This window comes from Labeo rohita, chromosome 16 (genome assembly GCF_022985175.1).
Source record: "Labeo rohita strain BAU-BD-2019 chromosome 16, IGBB_LRoh.1.0, whole genome shotgun sequence".
NCBI lineage: Eukaryota > Metazoa > Chordata > Actinopteri > Cypriniformes > Cyprinidae > Labeo > Labeo rohita.
The window spans coordinates 22,089,647-22,108,076 of NC_066884.1; the positions used below are offsets into that span (position 1 = coordinate 22,089,647).

The 18,430-nt window shown below is 37.3% G+C and overlaps 1 protein-coding gene across 3 annotated transcripts in view; it reads left to right on the forward strand.

Annotated features, from left to right (window-relative positions):
- The first annotated feature begins 13,101 nt into the window (after nt 1-13,101).
- The window catches only part of pou2f2a (POU class 2 homeobox 2a), a 46,428-nt gene continuing 41,099 nt past the window's right edge, over nt 13,102-18,430 (forward strand). For all 3 annotated transcript variants that reach the window (XM_051131751.1, XM_051131754.1, XM_051131756.1), the window contains exon 1: nt 13,102-14,345. In XM_051131751.1, coding sequence (XP_050987708.1) covers nt 14,246-14,345 — 100 coding nt within the window. In that variant the 5' untranslated portion in view covers nt 13,102-14,245. The remainder of the gene's footprint in view (nt 14,346-18,430) is intronic.

Below are 18,430 nucleotides of genomic sequence, written 5' to 3' on the forward strand. Positions count from 1 at the left end.
AAATATTCTAACAGTCTTAACAAACTGATACATCAATGGAAAGCTTATTTATTCACCCTTTAGATGATAAATGAGTCTCAATACCTTCAAAAAACTGACCCTTATGACTGGTTTTGTAGTCCAGGGTCACATATGTGAATAAAAGCCTAAATTAAATCTGTTCATCATGTAAAGCAATCAAGTCTCTAAAGAAAATTTGGACTAAACCGCTCAATTTTTATAGATTAGTTTTACTTTGTAAACTTTTTGTCAATGGTAGAAAAGAAATCTCTCAGTCTTTAAGATTAACGAAGGTTTTACAGACTTGGAACAACATGAAGGTGAGAAATTAATGACAGAATTTGTGAAGCATCATTAACAGCTTGAATACTACATTCAAGCGCTCTGAGCTGCAGAGCGAAGTGTGGTTGACAACAAGGAAATTAGCCTTAACTGACATCAATCCCACAAGTGTTTGTTTGGACTTGCGCCCTCATGTTTGCACATCTTCTCAATCAATAGGTTAATTGCGGCTTTGTCAGTGTGTGTGAGTATGTGATTAGTTGTATGTTCAGCAATTGACAAGCTGTGGGATTTTTTATTGATTGCCTTCAACAATGAACAAGACAAGAGAGAGAGAGACCGTGGGTGGTATTGATTGATTGACCCCAAATTAGCCCCTTCTTTCCATCCTCCTCCCTCAGTCGCAGTACAGAGTCATTCAGGACAGACTCCATCAAAACACTGTAAGAACGTAGATTAAGTAGAGCGCTTTTGTCTGGAATGCAAAAAGCTCATAAACATTTAGCAAAGAAGTCACTTAAATATCATTTATAAAAAATGTTGCGCCAATCATGTCAAAATATAACAGCAGATCTTTTTAATCATTTCTTTTCTGCACCCTTTCTGGCTTACTCACTCGTGCTCTCTCTCCGTAAGCCCTCTCATGACTCCCGTTAAGCATTTCTTCACCTCTTAATTGTTTTGACGGAAGCAACTGGCATCCTCATTAGAGCTCATTGATTTCCTGGTTGTTAGTGCATTGATTTTGAAACTTCCCATTGATCTCGGGCTTAAATCTCTCTGCCGTTCCCTCTCTCGCTCCCTCATATGGACTGTTTATCCACACGCAACTGCACTGAAATGGAAGTGATGAGTCAATAGAGGGTGGACAGATAAATAGATAAACAGAGAATTTATAGAATAATCAACATCTGCCAGCTCACAGGATCCCGAAGAAGGAATGAGAAATAGTCAGTGAGATGGAAAGGAAGGTGATGGGATATCTATATAAAGAAAAAGAACTTGCGTTTTCTCTTTATTTTCTGAGTGATTGGACACAGCTGAGGGTTACCACTGATGAAAAGGCTGAGAGACCTTTCCTGACCAAATGTGAAAGTGTGGCCTGTGTCTCCTCCAAAATAGTGTGTATTCATGGGGAATAGAACTGATCTTGTCCATTTGCCGTGATGTGCTCAGTCACAGTGGAGACGGAGAAACCCACCTTTTTGTTTTCCAGTCCTCTTCAGAGGTGCCGTCATGAGGATTTTCATCTAGTTTGGAATGAGAATGATTTTTGGGGAGTTTTAATGTAATTGAATTCTACTTTTTCTTCAATTTCCACATGGAAGCAGTGCGATGTGTTGTTCTTGTTTGCTTGAGCTGTCATATGTCACCAGTCCTTTCTGTTTCCTTGTTTCTATTTTCATTGTCTTTATGCTTGCTGATTTCTGTATCAAATTCCAAATGCCATACACACAGTCTCTCTATATGGTCTGTTTGAATTTTTCATATCATAATCCTTTATTCTTCAGCCCTCACAATCCCCACTGATTCTTGCTGTCAGCGATTCTTGTCATAGACTGATATCTTATTCATGTACATATGTGCGTCAGTGACCAATGTTGGGTAGATTACATGCAAATTGAAATCCGTTACTGATTCCAAATAACATTGTAGTTAGTAATGTAATGCATTACATTACACATTTCAGGTAAATATAATCACACTACTTTTAGATTACTTTTGACCTATAACTCATTTATCACATTGATTAATCTTGTATCATACTGATATAAAAATACCAAAATGTAAGAAAATATATTCCATTCGTTGTTATTAAAGGGGTGCTATTATGCTTTTTTCACATTTATTTTTTCACTTATTTCACATTTTGTTTTTGTTTATGTCATGTCATGTCATACCATTAACCAACATCAGAGAGCTGTGAACATACAAATGTGATTATTAAATTATTGTAAATATTCTGGGGTACCTCCAGTACATATATTAGGTGAAAGAGGTTCTGATGATAAAAAAGTTTGGGAATCCCTACATGTAAATAAGAAATAACACAAATTTATGCATTTTAATGTGTTTGAAAGACAAAGGCCTTTCAAAGACTGCATAATACATGGTTAAATAACCTACTGAGAGATCATTCAAATGCTTTTTGTAAATCCAGTGTGCTACAGACTTCTTTGTGTGAATGTCCACAAAACTGGAAGACTTTCTGAATGTATATAAGCATTAGGCTAATTTTGAAAGGAACATCTAAAAGAGGAATTAGGGATTATAATAATTTATTGCTATTGTGTGAATAATACGTAATCAAGTGATCAGTAAAAAATAACTGCAGTCTGATTAGGAGTATTTTAAAATGTAATTTATTCTAATTACAAGTACTTAATTTTTGGAATCTGATTATGTGATCTGGATTACATGTAATCAGTTACTACCCAGCTCTGGTCGTTAGTAACACAATCAATTTTGTTACACATTTTAAGTAATATAATCAGACTACTGCTGGATTACTTCTGACCTAACTTGTTAGGTATCTTGTACCATATTGAAATGAAAATGCAAAGAAAATGTATTTAATTGTTAATACTTAATAAAATCATAAAAATGTAAAAATAAATTCAATCATTTTAAAATAACAGCACTGAAAATAAAACAAAGTCATGAAACCATTAACCAATGTCAGAGAATCATGAACAAGCAAATGTGTTAGGTAATTAAAGAATTACATCACACTATTTGATTAAAAATAGTATTTTACTACTTCAAGAGCATTTGTCCACCAAATCGAAATCATATATATGGTACAACCAACATACATAGGGAAAAAAATCTGCATTCCAAGCCTCTGAAAATGTCAATTTATGAAAATGTAATGACAAGTCAAAGTTTGTTCAGGTCAAATGTACCCCAAAATGAATGAAATTTGGGTCCCACTTCATATTAGGTGGCCTTAACTACAATGTACTTATATCAAAAAAATAAGTACAATGTACTTATTGTGTTCATATTGTATTCCAAAACACTTTTGCTGCTATCGAGGTGGGATATGGGTATGGTTATGGACAGGTTTGGTGGTATGGGTAGGTTTAAGGGTGGGTTAAGGTATAAGAGATGAGTCAATGGTGTAATTATACATATAATTACAGACATTAATTACAATTGTAATTACACTACCAGTCAAAAGTTTTTGAACAGTAAGATTTTCAATGTTTTTCAAAGAAGTCTCCTCTGCTCACCAAGCCTGCATTTATTTGATCCAAAGTACAGCAAAAACAGTAACATTCTGAATTATTTTTACTATTAAATATAACAGAAATTCTAGAAATTAATACTTTTATTAAGTAAGGGTGCTTTAAATTGATCTAAAGTGATGATAAAGACATTTATAATGTCACAAACATTATCTATTTTAGATAAATGTTGTTTTTCTGAACTTTCTATTCATCAAAGAAACCTGAAAAAATTCTACTCAGCTGTTTTCAACACAATAATAAATGTATTTTGAGCAGCAAATCAGAATATTAGAATGATTTCTGAAGGATCATGTTACTGGAGTAATGATGCTAAAAATTTAGCTTTGAAATCACAGGAAGTACATTTTAAAATATATTCAAATAAAAGAGTCATTTTAAATAGGAAAAATATTTCACACTTACTGTTTTTGCTGTACTTTGGATCAGAAAATGCAGGCTTGGTGAGCAGAAGAGATTTCTTTAAAAAAAACTGTATTTTTTTTAATATAAGAACAATGTAAAAACATGTATGTACACAATTTAAATGTAAGAACATAGTAGTTAAGGCCAACTAATATAAAGTGGGACCAACATTTGTTTAATAAACTGTATATATATTCAAAAGGCTTTTCTGAAAATATTACTTTTTCAATCATAATAATTGATGGTTACACAACATGACATGTTAAATTGACTATTAAAGCTTTTCTTGAAAATGGAATAAAAGTGTGGTATAAAACCAATTAAAACCAACATAAATACATGATTACATTACTAAGAACTTGGCACATATTTTTCAAAACTAGATTTTAAAGGGATTTTATGCTTTTTTCTTGTCTTATACACCACTAAGCCATGTGTTTGTTCATTTATGTATTTATTTCTCTTCTTTTGTATTTGTTCTATGGCTGGTTCTCCATTGTGGCCAGATTCCCATTTGCTTCTGCTGACCAATGAGTTAGCAGCACCTGCTGTGTCCTAGAGAGAGAAAGAGAGCGAGGGAGAGGGAGGAAGAGAGAAAGAGGAAATCGATAGGAGAAGTGATGAGGAAGGGAGGTGTAGATTAACGTCTGGAGGCCTTGGGTCTGGGGGGGTTCGTGGGGGGCTGCCTCAGGACTTAGCCATGAGGCTGTAGCTCTCCTCAGTAAATCTCTCTCTGTACGCCACAGGAGCTAAAGCACCCCTAAATTATATATCCGCTGAAAAACATAAAAGTGATGCAGTCAAAAGTAAAAAGAAATGAGGAAATCAAATTTAGGGCCTCGGTCCTGATCAATGCTCCAACATTTCCTTCAAGCGGCTGTTGCAAAATGCTCCGTACCTGTTCTTGTATTGCAGCCGCACTAAGAATCGCAGAGTATATTGCGGTTACACGCTCGCACATGAGCACTGCAGCACTGCTGAGGATAATAAATATATCTAATAAATATCATTATTTTTGGACCAATCTCCCACAATAAAGGAGGAGCAGTGAGGGATGGCACCGGGGACTGGCTGGGATATTGGCAATATATCAGCATTGATTATTGAGAGTACTGACAGAGACAGAGAAGGAGAAAAGGGGAGAGGGAGTTCATAAAAACTAATAAAAGAGACAACGAGTGAGGAAAGAACAGAGGCTTTAGATGGATCTGCTTTTCTGCTCTAAAATAAAAGCAAAAAATATGTGTGTGTGTAGAAGATGTCCATCCGTTTGTATGTACAAGACATAAATGCGCACGTTCACTTTTACTAACACTGAATTTGGTGAACGTAATGTGAAATTATATTAGATAATCATGTATTTGTGGCAAAATGTGTAATGTATAATCTTTTAATTAGCCAGCAACTGTTTCTGAACTCTCAAATCAAAGAAAGAGTGAGATGAAAGAAACACAACGTGTCGCTGGATGTAGCAGCGAGATATTATTGATCAGACTACCATATTGTTGATGAAAGAGAATCTAATCTGACTTGCTCATCTGTCAATGTGGCATCATTGTTTAGCAGCAGCCATCACAAACACACATATAAAACTGCTTATTCTGTGCTTTCTACATTCTTGCAGCCTGCTCTTTTCTTCCATTATATTAATCATGCTTTCCACTCTGCTATATGTCTCTGTCTGGATAATGTGTGTTATAGCCTAAGAGAATTTATTATTTCCTGTGCACATAAGCATGGAATATTTCTGCAGTTGTCAAGACGTGACAGTTTAATCATCAATAACAAACACGACGGCATTAATCATGCATGCGTTTCATTCCCCGCTCACGTGGAGTCATTTGAAGATCTCCGCACTAAAGCTGTCACCTCTCTCTAGTCGACGTGCAATTGCTAACGGCAAACTGTGTTTTAAGGATTCTTGTGATCTCATCTGAATAATTAATACGGGTTGAAGCAATAAGCAAAATGACAGGCAGCTGTTTTGTCAATTTTGAGTGGTGTGTGGAAAATTCACAAGCTCCTACACACCAAGAGGAAAAAAAGGTTCTTTATTTCCATCTATTCATGTAGTTCAATGAGGATGCTCTTTCCATTGCACAAAAGGTTCTTTATAGTGGAAACGGGTTCTTTAGATATTAAAATGTTCTTTACATGAAGAAAATGGTTATTTTAAGAGCTGTTTACTACAAGGTTCTTTATATGGTATCCACCTTTTGTTAATTTCATGGGTCTGGCTTCCGGTCTCATCCGCGCCCAGCTATTTAGCTGTACAAAACAGCTCGCTTTGCTGCTTAATATTGCAAATTGGTATGTCTTACCTTGTTATTTTAATGTATTATCTTAAAGGAGAAGTCCACTTCCAGAACAACAATTTACAAATAATTTACTCATCCCCTTGTCATTCACGATGTTCATGTCTTTCTTTCTTCAGCTGTAAAGAAATTATGTTTTTTGAGGAAAACATTTCAGCATTTTTCTCCATATAATGGACTGATATAGTGCCTCGATTTTGAACTTCCAAAATGCAGTTTAAATTCGGCTTCGAACAATCCCAAATGTGGTTGTAAACGATCCCAGTCGAGGAAGAAGGGTCTTATCTAGCATAATGATTGGTTATTTTAATAAAAATAATATGATTTATATACTTTTTAATGTCAAACGCTCATCTTGTCTTACTCTGCCTGGACTGTTTTTGTTCCTGTTCATGACAGTTAGGGTATGTCGAAAAACTCCCATCTCATGTTCTCCCTCAACTTCAAAATCAATATTGCTGTTTTACCTTTTTTGTTGAGGGTGTTTGATCTTTTTTGCATGTTCACTTTGCAAAGACTGGACGGGACTTCTGTATTGATGTAGGATGATTTTGAAATGATTTTTGAAGTTGAGGGAGAAAATACGGTCAGAGTTTTTCGAGTACACAGAGTTCAAGGACTGCAAGACAAGACGAGCGTTTGAGAATAAAAAGTATTGTATTTTTTTAAATGTAAATAATCGATCGTTTCGCTAGATAAGACCCTTCTTCCTCGGCTGAGATTGTTTACAACCACATTTGGGATCGTTTGAAGCCGCATTTTTACTACGTTTTGGAAGTTCAAAATCAGGGCACCATATCAGTCCATTATATGGGGAAAAATGCTGAAATGTTTCCCTCAAAAAAACAATTTCTTTACGACTGAAGAAAGAAAGACATGAACATCATGGATGACAAGGGGGTGAGTAAATTATTTGTAAATTGTTGTTCTGGAAGTGGACTTCTCCTTTAATTATGAGCACACACTGGTTTGTAGTGAAAACAGTTTTGCTGTTTACTGCACGTTGTTATTCTTCTCGTTATTTCCCTATAGCGGCTAATGAACTGGAAGTCTTACCCACAGGATACTTTCGCGTTAAAGAAGGTGTATATGCTGCTTTCATTAGTCAATGAATGAGTTTTGCTTCATTAGGTTTTTGATCAAACTACTTTTGTTCAGGATTTAATTTGGATTTATGCACATGATAATTGGATTGTTGTGTGGAAGTTGTGTGTTATATGAAAGGGTTAGTTCAATTCTGTCATTAATTACCTACCCTCATGTTGTTCCAAACCCGTAAGACCTCATCTTCGGGAACACAAATTAAGATATTTTTGATGAAGTGCGAGAGCTCTCTGACCCTACTATAAAAAGCAAGGGTACTACCACGTTCAAGGTTCAGAAAAGTACCAAGATGATCGACTAAGTAGTCCATGTGAAATCAGTGGTTCAACTGTAATTTTACGAAGCTACGAGAATACTTTTTTGGTGCAAAGAAAACAACAACAAAAAAAAGAGACTTTACTCCACATTTTCGTCTATACTTTGTCACTTGAGGACACGCATTCACGAAAGTACCCTGACGCATGCATGTGGTGGCGCCGGCGCAGATCCAGCATTGTAACGTTGAGCACATACGCCGTGCCTTGTTTACGGATGGAGAAAGACGCACGCTATATGAAACTGAAATAAAAAATAAATAAATAAGAAATGGACTTGTTGGAGATGCATTGACGTTGTGCAGAATGATTGGCGTGTGACATCAAAGTACCATGAGAGCAATTCTAAAGCATAAAGAGTCGTCTGCTGTCCAATCGCTCTTGCCGGAAATTTGACGCCAGCGCTGCCACATGCATGTGTCATAGTACTCTCATGAACACGCATCCACAAGTGGCCCAGTATATACGAAAATGTACAACAAAGTTGTTTTTTTTCCCTTGCACAAAAAAGGTATTCTCGTAGTTGTGTAAAATTATAGCTGAACCACTGATGTCACATAGACTACTTTGTCGATCATCTTGGTACTTTTCTGGACTTTGAATGTGGTAGTACCATCGCTGTCTATGGGAGAGTCTGTGAGCTCTCGGATTTCATCAAAAATATATAAATTTGTGTTCCGAAAGATGAACAAAGGTCTTACAGGTTTGGAACAACATGAGGGTGAGTGATTAATGACAGAATTTAAATTTTTGGGCGAACTGTCCCTTTAAAGAGAGAAAAAGAAAATTGTCATCTTTCATGCTTATAGCATTTAAAACCTGTTTAACGTTCTTTCATCTGTGAAATACAAAAGATATTTTGAAAATATTTTTGTCCATACAGTGAATGTTAATGGGGTCCAGTGTTGTTTTGGACCCCACTAACTTTTATTGTATGGGCAAAAGAGGAAAAAGGTCATACAGGTTTGGAACGACATAAAGGGTGAGTGAATTATGACAGAATTGTCATGTTTCGGTGAACAGAGAAAACAGGAGAAAAAAATATGGACATTTTCAAAGTGTGTCACATGCACGGTTTGGTCTACGGTAATTCATTTGTCTACATTCACATTGTATATAAACCAGAGGTATTTCTTTTGAAGAGGCAAGGGAGGCAGTGTCTCCTCAAAATACTGAATGACAAAAAAATTTTTAGAAGAAAAATAAAACAATGCCAATATTACAAAATGTAACATTAAAAAGTGTATACATAAAAGTGAAACATTGTCCAACGGCGACACCAGCAGGTAAAGTTACAGCGTGAGTCCGTGTCTCTCTCGCCTCCCCTGAGCCCATTTATTTATAACAGATGCCCTGCCTAAGGTGTGGGGTGAGTTTGTTGGGGGGGTAATCAGGGTTGCCATGTTTTTACAACAAAACCCGCCCAATTGCTACTCAAAACTAGCCCAATCACATTTCAAGGGGGGGGCTAGGGGATAAAACGTTTTTTGTTACACGTTTTTTTTGTCAGGATTCCCCTGGTAAATTCACATTTCAGGGGCTAAAAATCCTTTATTAACCCGCGACAACAGTGATAAAGCAACCCAATTCTGCGGGAAAACCACAGACTTGGCAACACTGGGGGTAATTAAGATGGGAAATTGATTGGGGAAAATCACGTGAGAGGAGGCAATGCCTCTTGTCGTGATATGACTGGATATGATTGGTTATGTTTGTCTGTGAATGGTCCATGCGATAAATCCCGCCTCTTGTGTTTGTTCACATTCACGAATCAGTCTGAATCAGGGTTGCCAGGTTTTCACAATAAAACCCATCTAATTGCTACTCACAATTAGCCCAAAAGTAGTCCAATTGCATTCCGATGAAACCCCCGCCCCCTATTCCAGGGTGTGAAATACACATTTTTAAGGTGGGATTCCTCTGGTAAAATTAGCATTCCAGGGGCTAAATATCACATTATTGGGGTTACTTTAACCTGTGGCAACTGTGATAGTGTAGCCCAATTCCATGGGAAAACTACAAACTTGGCAACACTGGTCTGAATGAACTTAAATGAGAAGACTTTTTTATGTTTTAAGTAAGTAAACAACTCTCACAATTGGATATAACCACTTTTTATGCCAAAATCAGATTCAAAATTGCATGTTTTTAGTGAATAATCAGCTAGGTCAAATTTAAAGTAAATCTCTGTGGCTGTTACCAATATTTACTGAGCTTTGATGACTTATAATCTGAAAAATTAAAAAATAGTTAGAAGTTAACTAAAAGAATAGCTGGACATAAGTTCACAAATAAAATGGTTTACATTCTTGCTGCCTTGAGATATTATTTTGGAATAAATATAAAATGCTTAAAAACACCAACTTGATGAACTTCATGTTTGGCTTTAATGAAGTATATATACATATTGATTACATTATGTTAATGTAAAAAGATAGATATCCAAGAATAGGATAACCATTTTTGGGGTTCCCCAAAGAAACCTTTCAATTAACTGTTCCTAAGATCATCTTTTTTGTCTTAGTTTGAAGAACATTTTTAAATCTAAAGACCCTTTTGTTGTTCCATGGATGTTGAAGCTTCTTCATGGAACCTTTATTTTTAAGAGTGTATTACTTCAGGAAGTCAACATAAACAGGAACAATGGCTAGGTATGTGCGGATGAGGAGAGCGCAGCTAGGAAGGTGTTAGCTCCCTGTCCTTCCAACACCATCTTATTTTCCTCTCCCTCAATTTCGCACTCTCTCTTTCCCTCCAGTCCCTCTCTCCTTCTCTTAGATGCGCACAACCACACTATATTCTACAAGAAATAATTGCTTTTGTCTGAAAGGAGTACTGGAAGGAGGGGCCCGAGCGCCCCGTTACCTCAGCACGTTGAGGGGGTACGCGAGGGACAACCGGTCACTTCTTTTCATCTCTTTCACTTGACCTGCGGATGTCATCTGTCAATAGCGAAATGCACAAGAAGGACAGGGACAATGAAACACATCCTTCTATTGACCAACGCGTTGAAACGCGTTTGCTGCAGACCCCCCAAAAATGAACACAAACAACAACAGAAATAGTCATATTACTTTTATTACTATTATAAAATGACACTCACATCATTATTTGTGGCTGCATGAAAGTAGTATCCCAAATGAATGATTTGTATTTGCAACATCTGTTTGCATCTCAGTCATTGGCAAGACTTCAGAGCCAGGGCTCACAGAGAGTTTTGCTGCCTAGTGGAATCGATTTACTCCTATCGATTGGAGTGTTTAGCGTATAGATTTTTCTATTTAAAAATCTATATTGACAATAATCTTGTGTGTAAGTGTGCCGCAGCATGGTTTGTAATTGACAGGGCGTGATGAATTGGCGGTAGGAGAGAGAAGCAGCGCGCGCTCGCTGATTAAGGCCCCCGGGAGGTTTGCTGGCACAACGAGATTTCTGAGCACAGTGTTTCCCAACCCTGTTCTTGGAGGGCCCCCCCAATAGTACACATTTTGGATGTCTCCCTCATCTAACCCACCCATTTCAAGTGTTTCAGTATTATACTGATGATTATAATCAGGTGTTTCATTTAGGAGACATCCCATTAGGGTGCTCCAGGAACAGAATTGGGAAGCGTTGTCTAGAACACAGACTCTCTTGAGATCAGCCTGTTTTGTTCTGCACATTGGTGAATGATGCTTGTTGATGAATACAAATACAACAGTCTTTCAGCATTATACTGACGAGCACATTTGATTTGGAAGACATCCTGAATATGTTCTGACTGGGGCCCAAACAGCGTTGGGAAATAATGTCTAGCACTCCGGTTCTCTTGAGATCAGCTTGTATTGTTTCTGCTGTTGCACATCATAAACAGTGTTTATTGGCGAATAACAGCCTGTGTAACTTATCTCAGGCGTGTCCAATATATACACACTACATTTCTATGCATATTCTGATTTTAATTAAAAATTGGTTGATTTCCAATTAGGTCAGTAATGAGCAGATTAAGCCAACATTACAGTTTCTAGAACAGCTCACATATAGTTTTATTTAGACTGTTCCCTGATAACACACATATATCACAGAGACGTCTATTTGACGTCTGCATTTATATCTGGAGGATGTATTTTTGAGTGTTTGCTCATCTGCAATACGTCCGTAGGACGTTTCCCATCAGAAACTATTGTTCCCAATAGATGTTTATTAGATGTCTTTAAGATGTTTATGATTTAGAATGTATGTAAAACTGACATCTTACAGATGTCCGTCACAGCAGATGCTTTCCAGATCAAGTGCAGATGTACGTGTGCTGTCTGGGTTAGGACATGTGAACACTTTTCGAACACTCATTTGGAATTAACAAAAAGTCCAAACAAAAGGATAACATCTACATAAGTCTAGATAATATTAAATACATTTTCAGAGTTCGAATCAATTTTACCTACAATCAAGGCATAGTGATTTTTAAAAAGGCCATTTTTTTGCAATTTATTGTAAACGTGTTTGTTATTAAGCACATCAATGTCAATTAATGAGTTAACTAAAATGATTTTAACTCAAAAATTCTGTCATAATTTACTATGTTGTTTTTTTCCCATAAAAGTGGCCACCATTTGTACATTTTATGGGTCTGGCTTCCGGTCTCATCCATGTCCAGCTATTTTTAGCTGCACAAAAGCTCTTTTTGCTGCTTGATATTGCAAATTTGTGTATCTTACTATATTATTTTAATGTATTATCTTAATTACAATCACACTTGTTTGTAGTGCAAACAGTTTTACCATTTACTGCACGTTCTTATTCTTCTCGTTAATTCCCTGTAGCGCTAATAAACCGGAAGTCTCGCCCATAAGCTTACTTTGGCGTTAAATAACAAGGTCGATTTTCGTTCTTCTGTGGATCACAAAAGGTATTAAAAAGATTTTTTTCGTCTATACAATTAAAGTCAATAGGATCCAGTGATGTTTGAACCTCAGTCAACAAAGGACAAAGAAATGCATACATGTTTAAAATGACATGAACGTGATTAATACAGAATTTGTAAAGATAAAGTTGTCAAATGACTGAAATGTAGTGAAATGGCAAGAGTGAGTTTCTCGAAAAAGACGTGCACATGACTAGCAAATACTAATCAGCATATGGTACTTAATCTGAAAATGATAACAGGGTCACTGAGTACCTTTCTTTTTTGTATTAAGTATGAAAAGGCTAGTTTTGCTCGCTATATTAAAGAGTGTCGTGTTGTTTATACCCTTATAATCTACATTAGATGAACAAGTGTTGTTGGAAAGAGATTTCACAGTTGACTGTGATTTTACCTTTCTGCGAGGCGAGCATTGGGTACCGAACCGTTAGGGTGAGAGAGAGAGAGAGAGAGAGAGAGAGAGAGAGGGGGGGGTGGGGGTGGGGGTGGGGTGGTGGTGATGTGAGAGTTGTAACGGCTCCGTTCGCGCTTCAATGTTGCGGGCAGCGTGGAATCAGAGCGCGCGAGCGTATGGGAGGAGAGCGTGCACGAATGAGCTATTGGGGTTCCCAAATAACGGGAACAGGCAGACAGACCAAAACACGCAGGCGGATGGACGGAAATATAGGCAAGTGATCTTAAAAACCAGCGACGTAACGAGCGCTTTTCCCCCTGATGTTTTCGTGCTTTATTTGTTTGTTTGCCTTCTTTAGTCATGTATCGATTGATTGCGTTTTAATTACTGGCGTGTGACAAGGTGCGTGGGAGGAGGGGCGAATCCGGCGAACACGTTGAGTTGCCTTATTTTTCTATAGCTAGGTTTTTAATTTAAACGAGCAAAAATAAGCAGACGCTTTTAACCACGTTTAGTGACTTTGTGTAAATGAATGTGTAGCCTGTAGCTGCTAGAACAAGGAAGAGAGCTATAGAAGAGCTAGACCAAATAAATTCACCAAAATAATGCACCACATATCCAAGTAATAACAATATCCGCTGTCTTTTGTACGTTATACAGTCAGGGTGTGAAGTCGTCTTTTTCTTTATTAGAACAAATGCAGAAGCGTCAGTTTATTTCACAAGCAGATAACCAAAGTTAAAGCGACTGCGACCACGGGGATAAGCAGCAGGCCAGCGGAACATACAGTGGTCAGTGTCGACAAGGACAGAAACACTTCAGTTTACAACGGGAGATATGCATTTATACACGTTCGCGAACATAGTAAATATATGCCTTTGACTGACAGATACATATATGAACAGTTATACCAAATACCGTAGCTGAATACCAAAACGAACAGACAAACGTGAAAGTAATAGTAAGATAAGCCACGTTTGTCTTGTTTTAATCCGTCTATCCGCCTGGGTGCGCGCACTGGGAAAATACAGTCGGGCAGCGCGCGTCTGCGTATCTATGCATGTAGATCAAAAGTAACTACAAGCGAAAAATTAAAGGTTTTTATTTAAAAAATATGTAACTGGGAAAGCTACGTATAAACGCAATTTTATGTATAACCTCTATTGTATTGGATCACGGAACCAAAGTGAGAAAACGCATATCTTGCCACTAAAATTGCAAAGAAAAATCAACAGCAAAAAAGAACATCTGAAAAGAACCAGACAAGAAGACGGATCATGTTTGTTCCTTTGCCGGTGCCGTTTGTCTTGCCTAGAACTGCCTCTGATCTCCACGCCTGGCGCCTGAAGTCCCCGCTGGCTCTCCGCTCTCACTCCGGTAAGGCTTTCTTCCAGAGCAACCTCCCTTTCTTTCCTCTAACAGCGAATCCAGTGACCGCGCTCAGTGGCCTAATCCCCGTATCCATCATGTGAATGAAACATCCTCGTTTGCCGTTTTCTGCCTGTGTTGCGCGCTTGCCGCCCTTTCCAACATTTCAGTTCCATTTCAGTTTAGTCCAACTTTGTGTGTAGCAAAACTAGCACCTCAAAATGCAGCTCAGGTCGGTTCTGTTTTGGTAAGGTGTTTCCTAAAAATATTCCCGTCTCGTTGGGCTTAGTTTCTTCAGGGCTCCGCATCCGTCCGTCTCCTCCTCTCGCCTCTGCCTCTGCCTCCGTCTCCCCCGAACTAAACTCGCGGTGAGCTGGGAATATTCATGCCAACTTATCGATCTCCGCAGGATCGATTCCGGGGCCGGCGGATCGAGGGGAGAGAGGAGAGAATCAGAGCAGCTACAGAGAGCAGAGAAATGAGCGTTTATGCTATTTAAACATTTTATGTTTGACTCACAAATACAGATGTATTGTGTGATGGGCAGGTAGGCTAGATAGTTGCACGTGTGATCGGCTATGCGCGTTTTGAATAGGTGATCACATACATTGTGTAGCTTATTATTGTGTTTTGCACCTTGTCGTTTGCAATAAGAGACGGCGAAAGGCAAACGGAAGACTGTTTTCGGTATTGTTTTCATTGCGGGAACTTGCCGGTTGTTCGGTGGCCACATAAAGATGAAAACAGAAGGAAGCGGGGATGGAGAAGGAGGGCGGGGGTGGAGTAGGAGGAGATGGGTGTAGTCTGAACTGAAGAGGCATAACTGCATAAGCAAGCTGTCCTCATGTTTACTCGGTATGTGACGGGCTGAGAATACAATGAACGTGTTCAGTAATTTTATACAGAAACTATTTTTTGTACATTTCATACAGTGTTTCATTTTATATAACGCTTTTATGGGTTATTGTACATGGGAAAATTTACGTCATTTGGTCTAAAATGTTATGCTGTGTCTAAATATATTGTAAACAGCGTTTAGTTATTCATGTTGTTTAATGAGCACATTAATTAAGAGGTTGCACTGAATATTTGGAATACACAATAATATTACTTTTGAAAGTTAAAGGATGTAAGATAGGCAGTTTCTGTTACAAAATTATCAGAATTTCATCCTAAAATCAAGAAGAAAAAAAGGCAGTACAAATTATTTGTGACCCTGGACCACAAAACCAGTCTTAGCACAGGTATATTTATAGCCAAAAATACATTGTATGGGTCAAAATGATTAATTTTTCCTTTGTGCCAAAAATTGTTAGGATATTAGATAAAGATCGTGATTTATGAAAATATTTTGTAAATTTCCTACTGTAAATATATAAAAAATGTTTGATTAGTAATATGCATTGCTAAGAACTTCATTTGGACAACTTTAAAAGCGATTTTCTCAATATTTAGATTTTTTTTTTTTGCACCCTCAGATACCAGATTTTCAAGTAGTAGTATCTCGGCCAAATATTGTCCTATCAATAGAAAGCTTATTTATTCAGCTTTCAGATTATGTATAAATCTCAGTTTTGAAAAATTGACCCTTATGACTGGTTTTGTGGTCCAGGGTCAAATTTGTCTGCACACAGGACCTTTCGTGTATATTATGGTATAACAGCCAAGATGGTGCTTAAAAGGTCTTTAGATTTTCCATTTTTATGCATTCAGAATGTGAAAGTGTTGGAAAGTGGTAATGGAAAGTCTTGTACATTATTTTCATTCATACTTTTTTTTGCAACCTCATTTTACCTTGTGGAATTGCATTGTTCGCTGTATGATTTTACCACTTTATAATTTGCATAATTCAGAGTCTTACAGGTTTTCATGGGCTTTGGGACTGAAGAATGATACATAGTGGTAAAGGGGAAGGATAATGAGCCTCTTCCCCTCAGAGATTAACAGGGCCAAGGGAGAGGAGGAGGAGTTTCATGCCCCTTTCGCTGAAAAATAGCGAGTGTCAAAAGAAGATAAAAAAAAAGAGGGCAGAAAAAAGAAAAAGCTGTGGACCACTAAAGGAAAGTAGGTGCAGATGACAGTGAAAAATGGGAAAGAGTATGGAAAACCGAGTTTGAGCGGGAGAGGTGATCTTGAGCTCTAGGCACAGCTTGTATGGACGCAGTCGTCTAGCTCATTAGGTCTGAATGACAAGCAAGGCTGTAAACTTTATTGTTTAGGTATTCATACTTGACACCTATTTCACACAGAAGTGGGTGATTGGAAAATGATTAATTATTCACAAAGTTTGAATATTGTATGCGTTAGACAGTGCCTTAAATATATTGTCACCCTGGACCACAAAGCCAGTCATAAGTAGCACGGGTAAATGTGTAGCAATAGCAAAATATACATTGTATGGGTCAAAATTAATATTTCTTTTATGACAAAAATCATTAGGATATAAACTAAAGATCATGTCCCATGAAACTATTTAGTACATTTCCTACCGTAAATATATCAAAGCTTAATTTTTGATTAGTAATATGCATTGCTAAAAACTTCATTTGGACAACTTTAAAGGTGATTTTCTCAATATTTAGATTTTTTTGCACCCTCAGATTCCAGATTTCCAAATAGTTGTATCTCAGACAAATACTGTCCTAACAAACCATACATCAATGAAAAGCTTAATTATTTAGCTTTCAGATGATGTATAAATCTCAATTCAAAAAAATTGACCCCCTATGACTGGTTTTGTGGTCCAGGGTCAAAATTGTTCTTCACAGTCAGCTAAACCTGAAAGCAGCAGTCCTTCATTTCATGCTGTCAAATACCATTACGGCCAGCAGAAATATGCATATCTCATCAAAGCCATTTAATCACCATTAGAGAGAGCAGAACCTATTTAACTATTGTCCAGTTACTAATATATGCAGCTATTACACTCTATTCCCATTAGATAGCGGATATAGACATGGACAGAAGCAGAGATAGAGATAATCAAGACCTATTCTTGTAAGTGGTCTTGGGAATTATTGCCATTAACGGCTCCATTAAAGTTTTATGTGTGTTACAGTAACAGGCAGGTCCTGGAGGATGAGAGAATATTGACTGAGAGAGAGAGAGAAAAAAAGAAAAGTGAGCATTAAGCAACATTCTGCTTTGCATGACATATGAACCAAAGAAAATCTGTCCTCTTACTGATTTTTAGCTTATATATTTAATCGATTAAGATAAAAAGATAATCGTCTCATTGTCGTAATGACAGCTGACAGTGTCAGTAACGGAATCCATATATTCCTGTAGCTATTTACTTATTTATTTCCAGTATCTACACATATTTGTGTGAGGGAATGTGAGAGAAAGTGTTTTTATAGATCAGGGCAAGTCCTGGTGTTAGGATGATTGCCAATGACAAAATGTCAGCTTGGGTTTGTTAGTACTATAATGGGGAATCAATAGATATAAGGAAGATGTCAATACAGAACGTTCTACTGCATTTCACTGTCTCTCTCTCACACCCTCTCTTGCTCTGATTGATATGCCATGTCATCACGATGTTAGTAGTCCCACAGGTCTTTTAGTTGTACTCTTAGTTTCAGCAGAGCAGAAATATGTTTGCATCTGTGTGGGTTGACCTTCTGTAGTGTATTAACACTGACGGCACCCTTCCCCTCATTAGCACTGCTGGAAGACGCGGCTTTTCACTCTGCAAGACATTCCCTAGAGTTCTTTCCTCCCGGTGACCATTACAAGCACATTCGCATTGTGTCTTTATACAACCAGAAAGACATTACACATATTGACTCTGGTCTGCAAACTGATGATTAGGATTTTAGACTGAACTCTCTATCATATTTGGCTTTAAGGGACTTACAAGTGCTTGCAAGGCAGTACTCTGTTGATATTTTTCAAATATTTAAAAACTGCTTCAACCAAAACTATTAACCTACCTCAACCTCAAAGAAGAACCATTTTTGGCTCCCCAAAGAACCCCTCAGTGAACAGTTCCAAAAAGAACCATTTTGAAGAACATTTTAAAAATCTAAAGAATCTGTTCCATGGATGTTCAAGGTTCTTTATAGAACCATGTATACCAATAAACTTTATTT